General features: G+C 42.1%; 1 protein-coding gene across 1 annotated transcript in view; it reads right to left on the reverse strand.

The window, feature by feature from the left end:
- cbl (Cbl proto-oncogene, E3 ubiquitin protein ligase) overlaps window positions 1-13,635 on the reverse strand; it is a 37,893-nt gene that overhangs the window by 8,034 nt on the left and 16,224 nt on the right. The window contains exons 3-10 of the mRNA XM_070970330.1: window positions 8,722-8,868; window positions 7,146-7,302; window positions 4,608-4,729; window positions 3,062-3,199; window positions 2,221-2,308; window positions 1,420-1,551; window positions 1,002-1,229; window positions 79-210 (exon numbers count right to left, since the gene is read on the reverse strand). Coding sequence (XP_070826431.1) covers window positions 79-210; window positions 1,002-1,229; window positions 1,420-1,551; window positions 2,221-2,308; window positions 3,062-3,199; window positions 4,608-4,729; window positions 7,146-7,302; window positions 8,722-8,868 — 1,144 coding nt within the window. The remainder of the gene's footprint in view (window positions 1-78; window positions 211-1,001; window positions 1,230-1,419; window positions 1,552-2,220; window positions 2,309-3,061; window positions 3,200-4,607; window positions 4,730-7,145; window positions 7,303-8,721; window positions 8,869-13,635) is intronic.

The raw sequence follows: 13,635 nt of genomic DNA on the forward strand, positions 1-13,635 counted from the left end.
GGATGCATGACTGCGAAACATGAAAATGCCTTGACCAAACTTAATAAGGTAATGACTTGGTTGCACATGTTAAGTTACCTTAGTGGTGACCCCGGGGCTGGAGGCACCAGGGGGGTTGGGAGGTCTGTGTGGTAGAAGGTCTAGTCTGGGTGGCACAGGGGGAAGCGAGGACTGAGGAGCCATGGACATGGGTGATGGGGGCCGCTCCACCTGGATCCCACAAACAAAACAGCTATGTTACAGCTACGCTACGCTACACTGTTTGAATTGTGTAAAGCTTATTACATATGGAAAAAAATATGCAATATATTATTATACGCTGAAATTTCAGTGAAAAATTAACTGCCCTGTGCAATGGCAGGTCTATTTTGTTTAGTTACTCAAAACAAAAACAAGACCCATTTTGCTTCAACACAAAACAGATGAAACAAACACTAAGCAACGCTACAAGTACAGGCAAGTACTTCACAGAGTACCAGTACGTTTAAAGAAATGGTCAAAGATGAGAAAGAGGCTGGGTCAGCAATCAAAGCCAAAGAAATTCCAGGGACCACATCAAAGTGTGTGTGATCTCAGGTACTCTCCTACTCTATATAAGCAGACTAATGCACATTTCTCAGAGGCACATAAAAGATGGAGGATAGGAGAATGCCTCACATATCAAATACCAAGAGGTACAAAAAAAAGCTGCTACCTTGGCACCATGAAAGATGGAGATGAAAGACTTTAGATGTGAGCCGTGAGCTTGGAGCTCACAAAAAGTGAAAAGGGAAAGACAGCGAGTGTTTCATCTGTACAAAGACGGTCTCTCAGAAAAACAGAGAAGAGAAGAGGACAGTGGGAACCCATGAGGTGCACCCAGAGCCTCAAACCAGCAAAGCCAAGCTCCTCAATGTTTAATCAATGGAAGATACCCGGACAGCCTGCCCAGTGTCATGACTGTAAACTTTGAGCAAAACTCAGTTAACTTTTGTCTCAATCAAGCCCTTCCTCAATCTCACCTTTGCACAAGCAAGTTTGCTCATCATGAGGTGGGGGTCTTCAAGTCTGTCGTCATCATCATCGTCATAGCTGGGTGAGGGAGCGCCCTCAGCCCCAAAGGTGGGCCTGCAGGAACCCCCGCTGTTATCCTTGGGGTCCTTGGGGTCAAAAGGATCCACAACGATGGGCTCTGTACCCTTAATCTCACAGCGACAGAAGGGACATCCCGTTCCCTGACCCTCTGATTCCTGTAGCACGGGCAGAGAGGCACATGTAAGAGCACACACAGATGTAAGGAGGTGTTTTTATATGTTGGTTAGGTCTGCAGAGAAGAGCACTTCAACAGCGAGCTCTCCTCTAAACAGGTACGAGTTATGACACTTAACTTTGAGCATCTAACCCACACAAAAACCCCTTCCATCCACCCACATCTCCTACCTGCCAGGCAGTGAGACACGAGGTGCACATGAGATGACCGCAGGGCTCGATCTTCACATCCTTGTCATTCTCTGCACAGATCTTACACAGCTGGAAAGTGGAGCCCATCTCACAGTACAGCTCATATTGCTCCTGAGGGGGGGAAAAAAATGAGACAACTATGAGCTCTCGGTGCCTAAACAGACTGTAACATCATACGGCATGAACACCACCTGAGATCGTTTCAAAAAAAGAGCCTGGAAGGATCTGGAGCCGAATTGAAATGTGGGGGTGTATTTTGAGTTTCGGTCCTGTGCTCAAGCAGAATGAGTCTGTTCATAAACACACTCAAACTCTGAGAGGATATACAAGCCATAGTGCCTGACATTTTAATTGGGTACCAAAACACTGTTTAAGTGAAGACTCAGCATTAAAGGTTAAACATCCAGTACTCAAATATACCTGGTATCCAAATATACCCCTATAGGAAAGAATACTTCATACAATTTTTTTGTACTGCGACCTTCACTGCATTTACTTCAGTAGCTAAGACTGACATTTCTCACAGTTATCTATTTTACTGCCAGCTGAACTCACTTATCAAACATTAAAGTCAGACATAAATAATTGTATTTGTTTGAATCTTTTGGTTAGCAGTGCTTAATCACGTCTTCTTCTGCTTGCGTTTCATGCACTGCACTGTCTGTGTGTCTACAAAAAAAAAAAAATCTTTTGACCTTTACATTAAAATGCCAAAGACCAGCAAGAATGTACGAGATACTAAAGACTGAGGATGCAGTCCAAGAGGCTCGCTGCTCTGACCTGGGTGACTTTGATGTGGTCTTGAGGCGAAGGCTCACACAGTCCTGTCAGGTCTGGGTTTTGGGTCCGGCCATCAGGGAATAAATAGCTGGAGATGCAAAGGCACATAAAATTAGAAGGCATGCACAGAACTCTCCTAACAGTATCCTTGGGTATTCTGACAGGCATTTTCATTTCAAAGGTATCATCATCATTAGTTAGTGTGATTATACTGCATGTATACCTAACGGGCTGTGGTAATGAAAACATCTGTTCAGTCCATTCATTCAATCTGGCAACGTGTTTAATATCATCACAGAGTTGGTGCATGTACAGCGCGAGAGTATTTCACAAATGGTTCAGATGCTGTAATTATTATTTGATAAATGCTCTGTGTGCAGGCGATATACTGTATAGACTTCCCCATTTTAAAATCCGGATTTGATTACAGGTTGGGACAGGCCAACCATAGCTTTCATTAAACAAAGAGATCAACGCTGGCATAAAAAGATGAGATTCACGCCAGCCAGTTAAACCACTGAGCGAGCTGCACATTAGAAACCAACAGTTCTATTTTGGTTATGATAACACAGGAATGATGGGAAAAGGCAATATGATATGGCTGGATTGGTTTAGAGCTGAAAGGCAGATTCAATTGTGGGTTTACACAGAGATGCATGCTTTGGGGCAAGAGAAGGAAGAAAAAGAGAAGCCCTGCATATGACAGGGAGCTTGACTTATAGATGGTTTATTAAAACTGCATCAAATGAAGACCCGGCTACTGAGACAAAGACCAGAGGCCCAGATGAACCCAAGAAAATGACAGATTTAAGCGTGCCAAACAAAATGCCAGTGGACTTACAATCCTTCCCTGAAGCCATCAATGAGGGCCTGGAAGAGGGGTTTGTTGTGGGGAATGGTCTGGAGTATGTTTCCGTCTGCCGTCACGTAGCCGATGGCCCACTGGCCCAGCCGTGTGCAGCTCAGTCGGAAGATGTAACTGAGGAGAGAGAAGAGAGAACTAAGACATGCTGGAGTTGTGTCACTCCTTGTTAGACTGAAAACAGAAAGTGATCAGATAGAGAAGGGTGCAAAGAGTCTTTGCAAATTGTGTACACAAAGACACATGTTCTTCAAGTGTGCATGTACCTTTTATGAGCTAAAATAAATTCAAATGCAATTATGTAGGCAGAACTATGCATGGTCATATCCACCTAGCAAACCATACACAGTGCGACCAGTGGTTTCACACTATTCGACTAATCTACAGGTGGCGGTAAAACTCCAACATGTGCAGCAAAGTGCCAACAAAGACGGGGAGGACGACACAAGCTAGTTAACCTTTTGTAGAAATTTGGTATTTGAAATACTTTAAAAACATACATACAATGTGTTATTGTAGGTAAAACCAAATGTAAACATAACTTTTTTTATATACAAGAAAACACCAACACTACACCTTTAAGTATGATGATGCTGTGGCATGAATGGACGTACCATCATCATCACCACCACCAGGGGCCTTGCTGCCCCCTGCTATGCCTGCTGGTGCAACTCTTCTGGTAAGTCAGGTAAACTGGTTTGTCTCATGGGCAACAGCTGTGCCACACGAGACCTGCAGCCGATCCTCCGCATATGCAACATTTCCTATATGCATGTTTCTTTGTATAAGTTGAGATATTTGTATCAGGAAATCACCAAATTACCAAATTCATGGGTATTGAATAGCTGTGCAAAGAAGCCCGTCCTTGTTAGAGCTCTAGCTGCAGCATTCAGGGAAAGCTGGAAACCACTGGCATGTGACTGAGGTGGGCCAAGAAAAGGCATAACATTAATCCATCCAAGGATGCATGTATTAGTAGTTTCTAAGTTCTAACATCTAAGGATTGAGTTTGGAGATACTGCATAAGTGGAAGAAAGTAGTCTTGGCCTCGATGTTTAGCCTAGGAGTGGAGCAACTGCTGTACCCCTTAAACAAACAGAACACTCCGGACTGTAAGCTGTAATTTATAGTTTCACACTGACCAATAACCGCTCAGATGTCAATGTGGCTCTACACAAGCCAGGCCTAAACAGTGACATCAGCTTTCAGTGTACAATCAAGCCATTGATGCTAGGTACCAGTGCCATGCTGCCCTGGATCCTTCACTCACCAACCCCCCCCCCCCCACACACACACCATAACTGGTATGTGAAACTGGCATCCAGACTGAACTTGTGCCCTGTCTGTCTTTGTATTGATAATTTGCATATACATACACATGTTTGTATGCACAGCTATAGCACTAGTCACTTAAGTAACCACAATGATTTTATCTAACTGTACACACACTCACACACTAATTGATGGACTCAGATTGCATTACAAGGTGTGTCTCTGTGTGCATGCGCATGTGTTTCTGTCTCACCTGCCAGGCTTGTGGATGAACTTCTGCAGCCGTGCTTTGACCTCATCGTAGGTGAGGAAGGCCATGTACCCCGGGTGAGTAACTGCCAAGCTGTTCCAGTTCCGCAGCAGGGACGACCACGGCTACAAACACACACACACACACCACACACACACACACACACACACACACACACACACACACACACACACACACACACACACACACACACACACACACACACACACACACACACACACACACACACACACACACACACACACACAAGAAAGAGAGAGAGTGACTCATCTGATGTGTGAGTGAATGGACACAGCAATAACAGTGCGAGCAGGCTAATGGAGAAATATACTGCATCCTGAATGACGCCAAAACAACTGTTTACTGGGCTTTAGTGTGATTTGCAATGGCCATTTCAATCAAGTCAAGCAATGTAAAAAGGTCCTTTAAGCAGTGTTTGCAACACTTAAAACAGCATGCAACACATTTGGCACCATCTGGAGGCACAGACTGAGGAAGGTTAAATGGACACGACCAGACTGCTTCCCATACTGTATATAACGCAGGCGAGAGTCAACTTGACAGGTGCTTGTGTCTCTGTCTTTAAAAAGTGCATGACCCAAACCAAGCCACCCTAACAACATGAGGTGAACACTTGAGCAAATATAAAAGAATTCATACGACTCCATAGCTGAATGAGTGCAGTGGTGAGTAGGTGGTTCCGCAATTGCTCTCACCAGTCTGTCTGGTGTGTGAAAGGAAGTAGAATTAACACATACAGCACTGAGGATGAGCTGCAAAAGTCACAGCCATGGTTCAATATGCACTACGGTTATTATGTAAAAATTCACCTTGTTTTTATTAGGCGAAAACACACGGAGGGACGGTCCCATCTGCCTGTAACTTCACTGTATTTTCCAAATTAAAATCTGATGTTGGTTACTCAAACTTTTAGCACACTGGACTCGTGTTCGATGTGTTATAACTTGTCTCTCTTAAACCCTTTATTGTAATTTGATCGCACACGGACTGGGCTAGTAAACAAAAGTGTGGTGTACTAACCTCATGTTACACTGTTACTGGCTCATGTAGCATCTACCAATTGCACAGTTATTTGTATATTTGTTGCACTTAACTGAGAAGAACAAGTACACTACTCAGAATACATTGGTCTATAATCATCAACATATCGCTCAGCCTGAAGACACCGCATGAAACATTTCAAAGACACTAAATAGCAATAATAATAAAAGAGCGTGTCACCCCCAGTCTACTGCATATCAAGGACAGAGCTCAAAATGGCCACAGGCTCACTTCCTCTTCTGAGTTTGAGGACATTTAGAGGAGGGCTGTTTCTGTATGAGGGAGTGTCATAGGAAATGTCTGTAATCTGTTTAGGCTTCATTAAGCTGGTCTGTGCCCTGCATACAAGTAGCAAGGGATAATGTCACTGAGGGAACAAACAACATACACTACTGCACACAAGATATGATGCAAGGGATTTTATATCACGTAAATGACAACGCAGTGACTTAGGTTTGCATATTGTACGGTATAAAAGTCAGTGGTAAGGTGTTAATCACATCGTTGATATGGCACAACATGCTATAGATAAGCTTTGAAGATGATGCCTGATAAACCAAACCTCTTCTTCCTCTATCCTTTCCATTTCTTTCTTCTTTTTTCCTGCTGCTTCATTCTATGCCGACAAAGAAAAGGAGTTTCTGAAGTGCAGTGCTGCACCTGCGCCTGCATAAATATACACTAAAATACTCAAAAAAGCAAATGGGTTGTTTCCTGCTGCCTTGTGTCTATAATTGCAAAATATAAATGGTTGGCTGCATTTAGCCTTTTACCGCACCACAACTCCCTGCGCATGAGCAGTATGTCAGTACTGTGGTCTATCAATTACAAAGTTGAGTCAGGGTTTGGCAAAGGAAAACAACTCATAAACTGACAATGTACCAACCCTCTACAGCCGCAAGAGCATGCTTAGTTAGATTCCTATCCAGGGAATTATTCCAAAAATGTTCATCACTGCCGTTTATTATTCATCCAGCAGTAAGGAAGTACAAACTTAAGGCTGCACATACAGTATGATGATGACTGTCCTTGAGAAGGATGTCAGTGTATCACTATGTTGGGAGGTCAGAAACAACAAAACAACAAACAAAAACGCAGACCTGTCTGGGCCTTATGAAGCAACAACAGACACCCCATAAAGAGGACAAAACCATTGCAAAACACAGCAGGAGGAAGTTTCAACTTCAATCCCATCTGACAGTGTGAACGAGTCAGCAGGCATCCTGCTAACGAGTTGATCGAGTTAGCCGAAAAAAGATGTGTTACATTAGTTTAAGTTCATTATGTGCTGTTCAAATGAGATTTGTTTCCTCCACCAAGGGACTGCTATGAATTACCCTCTATCACTCTCTTCCTCTGTACATTTCTCCTCTTATTAATTCGCAATGTAATGATAAGACAAGGAAAAAGGCGCAATGTGTGTGTGTGTGTGTGTGTGTGTGCGTGCGTGCTCACTACCTGGAACAGCCTGGTGAAGATGTCAAACTCAAAGACAGAGATGTAGTCGTTGCAGGTGAGGTCTATGGTGGACTTGAGGGCCATGGCCTCAAGTCCGGAGCTGATAGGATGAAACTCATGGAGAGACTGACGGAACACCTTCCAAGGCACAATGGTCCTGTAACACACAAAATGCAACAGATGACGACACCCCCTTGTAAAAACTGATGCGGTAACTGCATCCATGCTGCCGTGTTGCATACCCTAGGTGCAGGAAAGGTGAGGTGACAGCTTTGATTCTAACTTTGGCTTGCTCGTTACTCTGTGTCATGCTACTTCAGTGCATCATGAGCAGCTACTTTGCTGGTGCCTGCATCTAATACACCACCAAAGTACAGATATGAACTGCACTTCCTGTGAAGAACTAGAATTCTAATGATTCACAGGTGATAAAAAGGAAATCTTATTTTGCACAAGCACTATTTTAGTACTCACAAATTGAGCTTTGAGGGTCATTGGTCATGAATAACCTGATGCGATCTTTTTAAGAGACAGCATCCAGTTACACAAAACAGATACATTTCAGTGCACTTAGACCAACAGTTACAAAATACAATACTTTCCCAAATAGCGGCCATATTGCCGGGTACTTTCTGCTGAAGATGTCAGATGTATAAACCATACAGCTATCTGATAATGGGGGTAGACTAATGGATTGTTCTGGGTACTGGGAAAACCCAGCTATTAAAATGTTTTTAGTTCCACGTGTCTGGATTATTTTCATACTCTACACATGCTTACAATCTGATTTAGCTGTGTTCACCCAGGGACTGATGAACTCAAATGTGTGTGATTGTATAGACAAGTGGTTCCCAAATATTTTTCCTTCTGGGATCCCTTTTCTGTAATTGAGTACCCTGATGACCAAGTGACATATTTTCTGTATATTTCATATTATATTCAATGCATAACATAATAGCTGCAGAGAGTTTGTGTGAAGTGATTTGGCTGAATTTTGAGCAGATTATTTGCATCTGAGAATATTGCATCCTGATATTTGTTGGAATTGTTGGTTAAAACAATTCACTGTCAGTATTTATTTCTTTACTGACAATCATACATACTGAAGAGGCTTCTTCTTCTTTTAACAAATTCAGTGTTTTCTTCTCCCTGATGCTTGACCACTGTTCTCTTAGCGCTTTGGCTGTTTTAGCTGTGAAAGCTCTGTGAATACAGCTGCATTCAGATTTGTTTATAGCTTCAATAGTTATACATTAAAATGACAATTTACTTTAGTTTTCTTCACAGAAATTACTGAAATCCTGAGATATAGGCCTACCGCAAATTTTTTAAAAAAGACCCCTGGGTTGGGAATCAGTGGTACACAACATGGGTTCATACTTTTACATGCCAGCAGATATTTACTGTGTGGGACTACAATGAAAGAAGAGAGATATCATTTGTATACTCTTTTACTGCAGTAACCTTTATTTAAGTCATCTTCTTGGCAACACCCTGTAAAGGGAATAGTATGCCAAATTGGACCACTGAGGTATATTATACTGTGTGCATAAAAGTAATGCAGAAATGAACTCACTTGTCCCCGAAGGCGCGTCTCCAGAACTCTGCAGCATCTGCCTTTGTGATGCGGAAGTTGTCACCCTGAAACAGACCGTTGGGGAAGATGGCCTTCAACTCCGCCAGCATGTGGCTGAAGATCAACGACAGCTTTGTGAGGTTCCGCCTGCAGAGGTCAAGAGCAGAGGGGACGGGGTGAGATTTCAAGCCTTGATCAGTGTCATCAGCCCATATATGACAGCTTCAAGAGAGAAATGTACTAACATTATATTTGTTTTATACTATAGTTGTTGGCAGAGAATACACTGTGTGTATTATTGATGGCGGGTATCAATCCTGATCATGTTTAAGAGGGATTACCTGCAAAGATTATTAATGACATTCACTGAAAACTACTAAACTCCAAAAAGCATAAAATGAAGACTGTGCTTTTAACCTATAGCAAAAAAAAAGAATTTATATTTTACACCACGAATACTGATTAATTAATAATTGATTATTATGTAGTTTCAAATTGGCAGATTATGCTATAAACTGTTAAGCTTGCACATACAAGGGAAAGGGACAAAATCATGAGTTTTGTTAACATGAAGGTAGAACCAACTGTTTTTTTGTACATGAAATAGTGATAAACATTAAATGAAATATTCAGATGTGCATCAAACATGCAATTTCCTCTGTCAGCTATCAATAGTAACTTCACCTTTCTTGTTGGCTTAGCCATGAGTGACAATGCAAAAAATGCAGTGATGCGTTGTGGCTCACAAATCAACTTCCTAAAAATGCATGCATGCTACCATTTATTTTATACATCAGCAAACAGAACGAGGACCGTAGTTAAACACTGAATCATTACAGCTCTCTGGGTGCATGTTTTCTAACGACATGCCTCTTCTCTCATTTGTTTGTTAGCCTGCATCTTGATTTCCTGCAGCAGGGAATTAGTCTTGACGCTAGTACCACATCCTCCTGAGACCCAGCCTGTTCATTTGTGTCCTCTGTAGTGGACATTTGGTTTTGGTCTATATCTTTTGACTCATTTGAGTTACCCAACTAAGTCCTGGTGTACTCAGTAGAGGATATCCTGGCCTTTCCAAAGATATCTCATGTGTGTGACAAAGCGGAAACTGCAGCAAATCGCAAATGCCAGGAAAAGAGAAAAGATAAGTCAAATATTGTTAAGATTTTGGTTTTTTAACTATGGTAATCATATATTTTCTTGTTTATGAACATGTCAGGAATCATAAAATTGGTGTCAGAGTTCAGTTAAACTTTTTGTTTAGAAAAATAATAGCAATGTTATGAATATTTAATGATGTCAATTTTGTTCAGTAGTTCAACAAAAGATACAGGCCAAATGTTCAGTTTCATTTTTAAAAAATGGATTGACATTTTTGTTTTCTTGTCAGCCTATTATGATTTCGTTGTGTTATGGTAAAATTGTTCTTTTAGTCCGCTACAGTGGACGTGCTGTAAAATCTAAACTAAAAATATTTTTACAAAATTTGTAAACTGTGAGTTGTTTTAGCTCCAAAGAGGCAGAAAATCAGAAAAAAAATTAAATTGAAAGATACTTTTTTTCCTCGGTTCTCAGGAGGATATAACTGTCTGGGCTGATGTTCTCTAAAATATATCACATTCCTCATGTAGCTTTGGGACAACCTCCAAGCTGTGCATCCAGCCTGACAACCAATCCAAAAACTAGTTTATTCTTCCTGTATGGAGCCGATCAACATGACAAAGTAAGACAAATGTCCAGCTGTCAACAGTTGCTGGCCACATCATGCCACATCAAGAAGTTGCAGAGGATATTGTGATCCATGAATTGAAGTTTCCTGATATATAATCGTTTTCATTAAAAACAAACAAACAAACAGAAAAAAATAAAACAAACAGTTGAGAACAAGCACGAAGATCTGCAGCCACCAAAATCATGGGTGATGGTGGTTTTATGTTATTGTTCTTCAGGATGGCATTATCCGAGCCTTGGTGTGAGGGACTGCTGCACATTTTCAACATGCAAGTGACTGGGTTTCACACTTGTTATACTGGTCAATTTCCCAGAGAAAAAGAAAAAAAGCATGTCTGACAAGCTTGACAGTAACACAAAATCAGTTTGTTTCTTGTTTTTCCACAAGGCAAACTCAGTGACTCTTCAATTTAGTTCTGGCACGCATGTGAGGAGGCAACGTGAATGCTTAGCCTTGCCTCTTAAAAAAACATGAGCTTCAAATCTAGACTGTGCACTTCCATATGAATAAAAGGTTGTAGTTTCAAAAACATGCAGTAAAAAGGACAGTAGCTGACAGAGGAGGCTCCAGAGTGGAAGTATTGGAGTAGGAAATTTTACTCAAGGTCGGGTTTCTGCTTGGTGTTCTCTCCCACTGAGAATTGTCCTCAGCTGCTTCCACAATACAGGAATAGTCACAGGTCCAGGGAGACAACACAGCAGCATTCGCAGGCACGCACATACGATCACAGTGACTTAGACGGACATCCTAGTGTAAAGCTCTGATTCCAGTTGCAAAAGCCTGGCCGACAAGCACAGACAAGAGGAAAACAGAAAGATGACAGAATAAGGAAGAGGAGGAGAAGAGCATAATTGAGGAAGGCAAAAGTGAGAAGGGAGGGTCAAAAAAAAAAAAAAAAGAGAACGAAGCCGCACAATGTCACAGCATTAGAAGTGTTACGCCGAGAAAGCCATGATTTACGAGGCAGCACAGAGGGAGATTGTGCTTGGCTGTCGGGCAGGCTGAATTGACATGCACAAGAGAGACAGCAATGAAAGCGTGGCTACACTGCAGCTGCTCCACACTACACTACGCACCCTATGAGTGGAGAGCGAGGGGGGGAGTGGAAAGAGTGAATGAGGAAGGAGGACAGTCACCGAAGATGGATGAATAAGATTAGTGTACGTTGAGAACCTGCCAAAATAGACCAGCGCTTGTTAGGATGACAGTTTACCTCAGAGGGAGCAGACAAGAATCTGAAAGAGAAAGTGCAATGCTCACAAACTGCAATAAAGCGTCGTATTTATAGCCTCTCAGCAGTAAATGATCCTCAAACAGTCAACACTCTTGTAGCTGGATGTCTGATCTGTTGAACTGCTCGGCCCACTTAAAATCTACAGCAGACTTGAAGCCAGATGCCTGGATCTGTACGTCTTTGAAGTCAGGGCTAGCCCTCATCAGTGATGCGATGTGGAAAATGAGACGTTCAACTACTCTGGGCATCTCCCTGAGGGGCTCATCACCATCATGAACGTCTCCCCTTTCCAGTGTCATCTCAGGGAAGGCAGGCATTTCTGGAACTGCATCTGTGTGTTTTCCTCAGCCGCTATCATCTCAGTGGGAGGCCCTCCTCTGTTTCTTCTGCTTCCTAGGCCTACTGGCCTACTGAGCCTTAGAGCTGCAGTCTGCATCCATTCTCCTGTCAACCTCTCTCTTCCCTGTGCTTTCATCCAAGTTATAACAAACCCCCTCCTGCTCTACTTTCAACTACACATAAATATATGAAGACAGTTATCCTCTCTTTTGAGTTTATGTGTGGAATTAATCTCTCCTCACTGAAAGTTTTCATTTCCACATCTAGGCTAGTTTACTGTCTTATGAATCCACTTACCCACTCCTCTCATCTCTGAACTTGAAACATTCATGGAGGCCACTTCAGAATTCAAGCTTAGAAATTCATCTCCTCAAACCCACCATTAAAATTCATTTCTAATTCACCAGCAAACGCCGCTGATATGTCTGAAAAATTTCCAATGGGGTGTCTATGGAGATCAGATTTTGCTTCCAATTACGTTTTTGGCGTCCAACAACTATGACAACAGGATACTGGAGATAAAATAATTACTGCACTGCATTCCACACTGCCCCCGATGTTTGTGGAGGTTGTAGACTTTTCCCTATATCTAACTATGATTGTGTTGTATCCATAGAGGTGTAGGGCTTATATACTGCCATGAAAAACAAGCCCACAGGGAATAAAAATGTGGCAGGAGGAAAAAAGAACACAAACTGCTTGGGGTTGGGAAGGTTAGAAGACATTCATTTGATTTCTCTGTTTTTCAGTTGAATTCTATTTTAAGTCCGAGTAAATCCACTTAAAAAAAACAAGATTTGTTTTTAAAGTTCAATGGGTAACCTTATTAAATAATTATGATCTCAAAATTGACCACAATAATCTTGATTATGATTTCCATAACTGAGCAGCCCGAGGCAGTATGCACTGAAATTTTGCGATGTGAAGCAGCGAGGCTTGGCTGCATTTTACGTGCGCAGGAAAGACCAGTCCATTTTAGGTCTGTCTAAAAATGTCTGTGGACAACAACCAGTAAGCTGTAGATCTGCGAGTAGCGACCAGAAGCAACCATTTCCACTCAGTTCAGCCAATACAGCTGTGAACTAAAGATGAGTTCAGAATAAATGCCTGTTTTGCAAAATTTCCTTTGCTAAAGGAGAGGCGTTATTGCTGGGCGGGCCAATGTGAGGTGAAGTGAATTCAAATTTCCGCTCATCCCGACATGTAGGACTGCATGAATGTACAGGTACAAGGGCAGAACGTATGAGCAGTGCGGCCACCCTGATTAACAGAGCAAAGCTAGCTAGCCATTGCCACCAAAAACTACTAAAAACAGGGAACGGTGGCTACTCAAAAGGCCAGCACAAGTTTTTACAAAATGGCTTCACCCAGCATGTTAAAGGCATGTTAAAGGGCAAAAAAAGAAAGAAAGAAAAACCACAGTGATAAAACTGTTGAGTTTGACGCACAAAGGAGGAGCCGTTTAGGCACAAGACAGAGCTGCCATACCTGTAAGAGCACAGGAAGTTTCATTTGAAATGACAGACACAATGGCTCAGTCTAAAAATCCCCTAACATGTGACTGTGCACTTCCAGGCTCTTCTACACACACACAGTAAATGTACGTAGT

Source organism: Chaetodon trifascialis, chromosome 9 (assembly GCF_039877785.1).
Source record: "Chaetodon trifascialis isolate fChaTrf1 chromosome 9, fChaTrf1.hap1, whole genome shotgun sequence".
Classification (NCBI taxonomy): Eukaryota; Metazoa; Chordata; class Actinopteri; order Chaetodontiformes; family Chaetodontidae; genus Chaetodon; species Chaetodon trifascialis.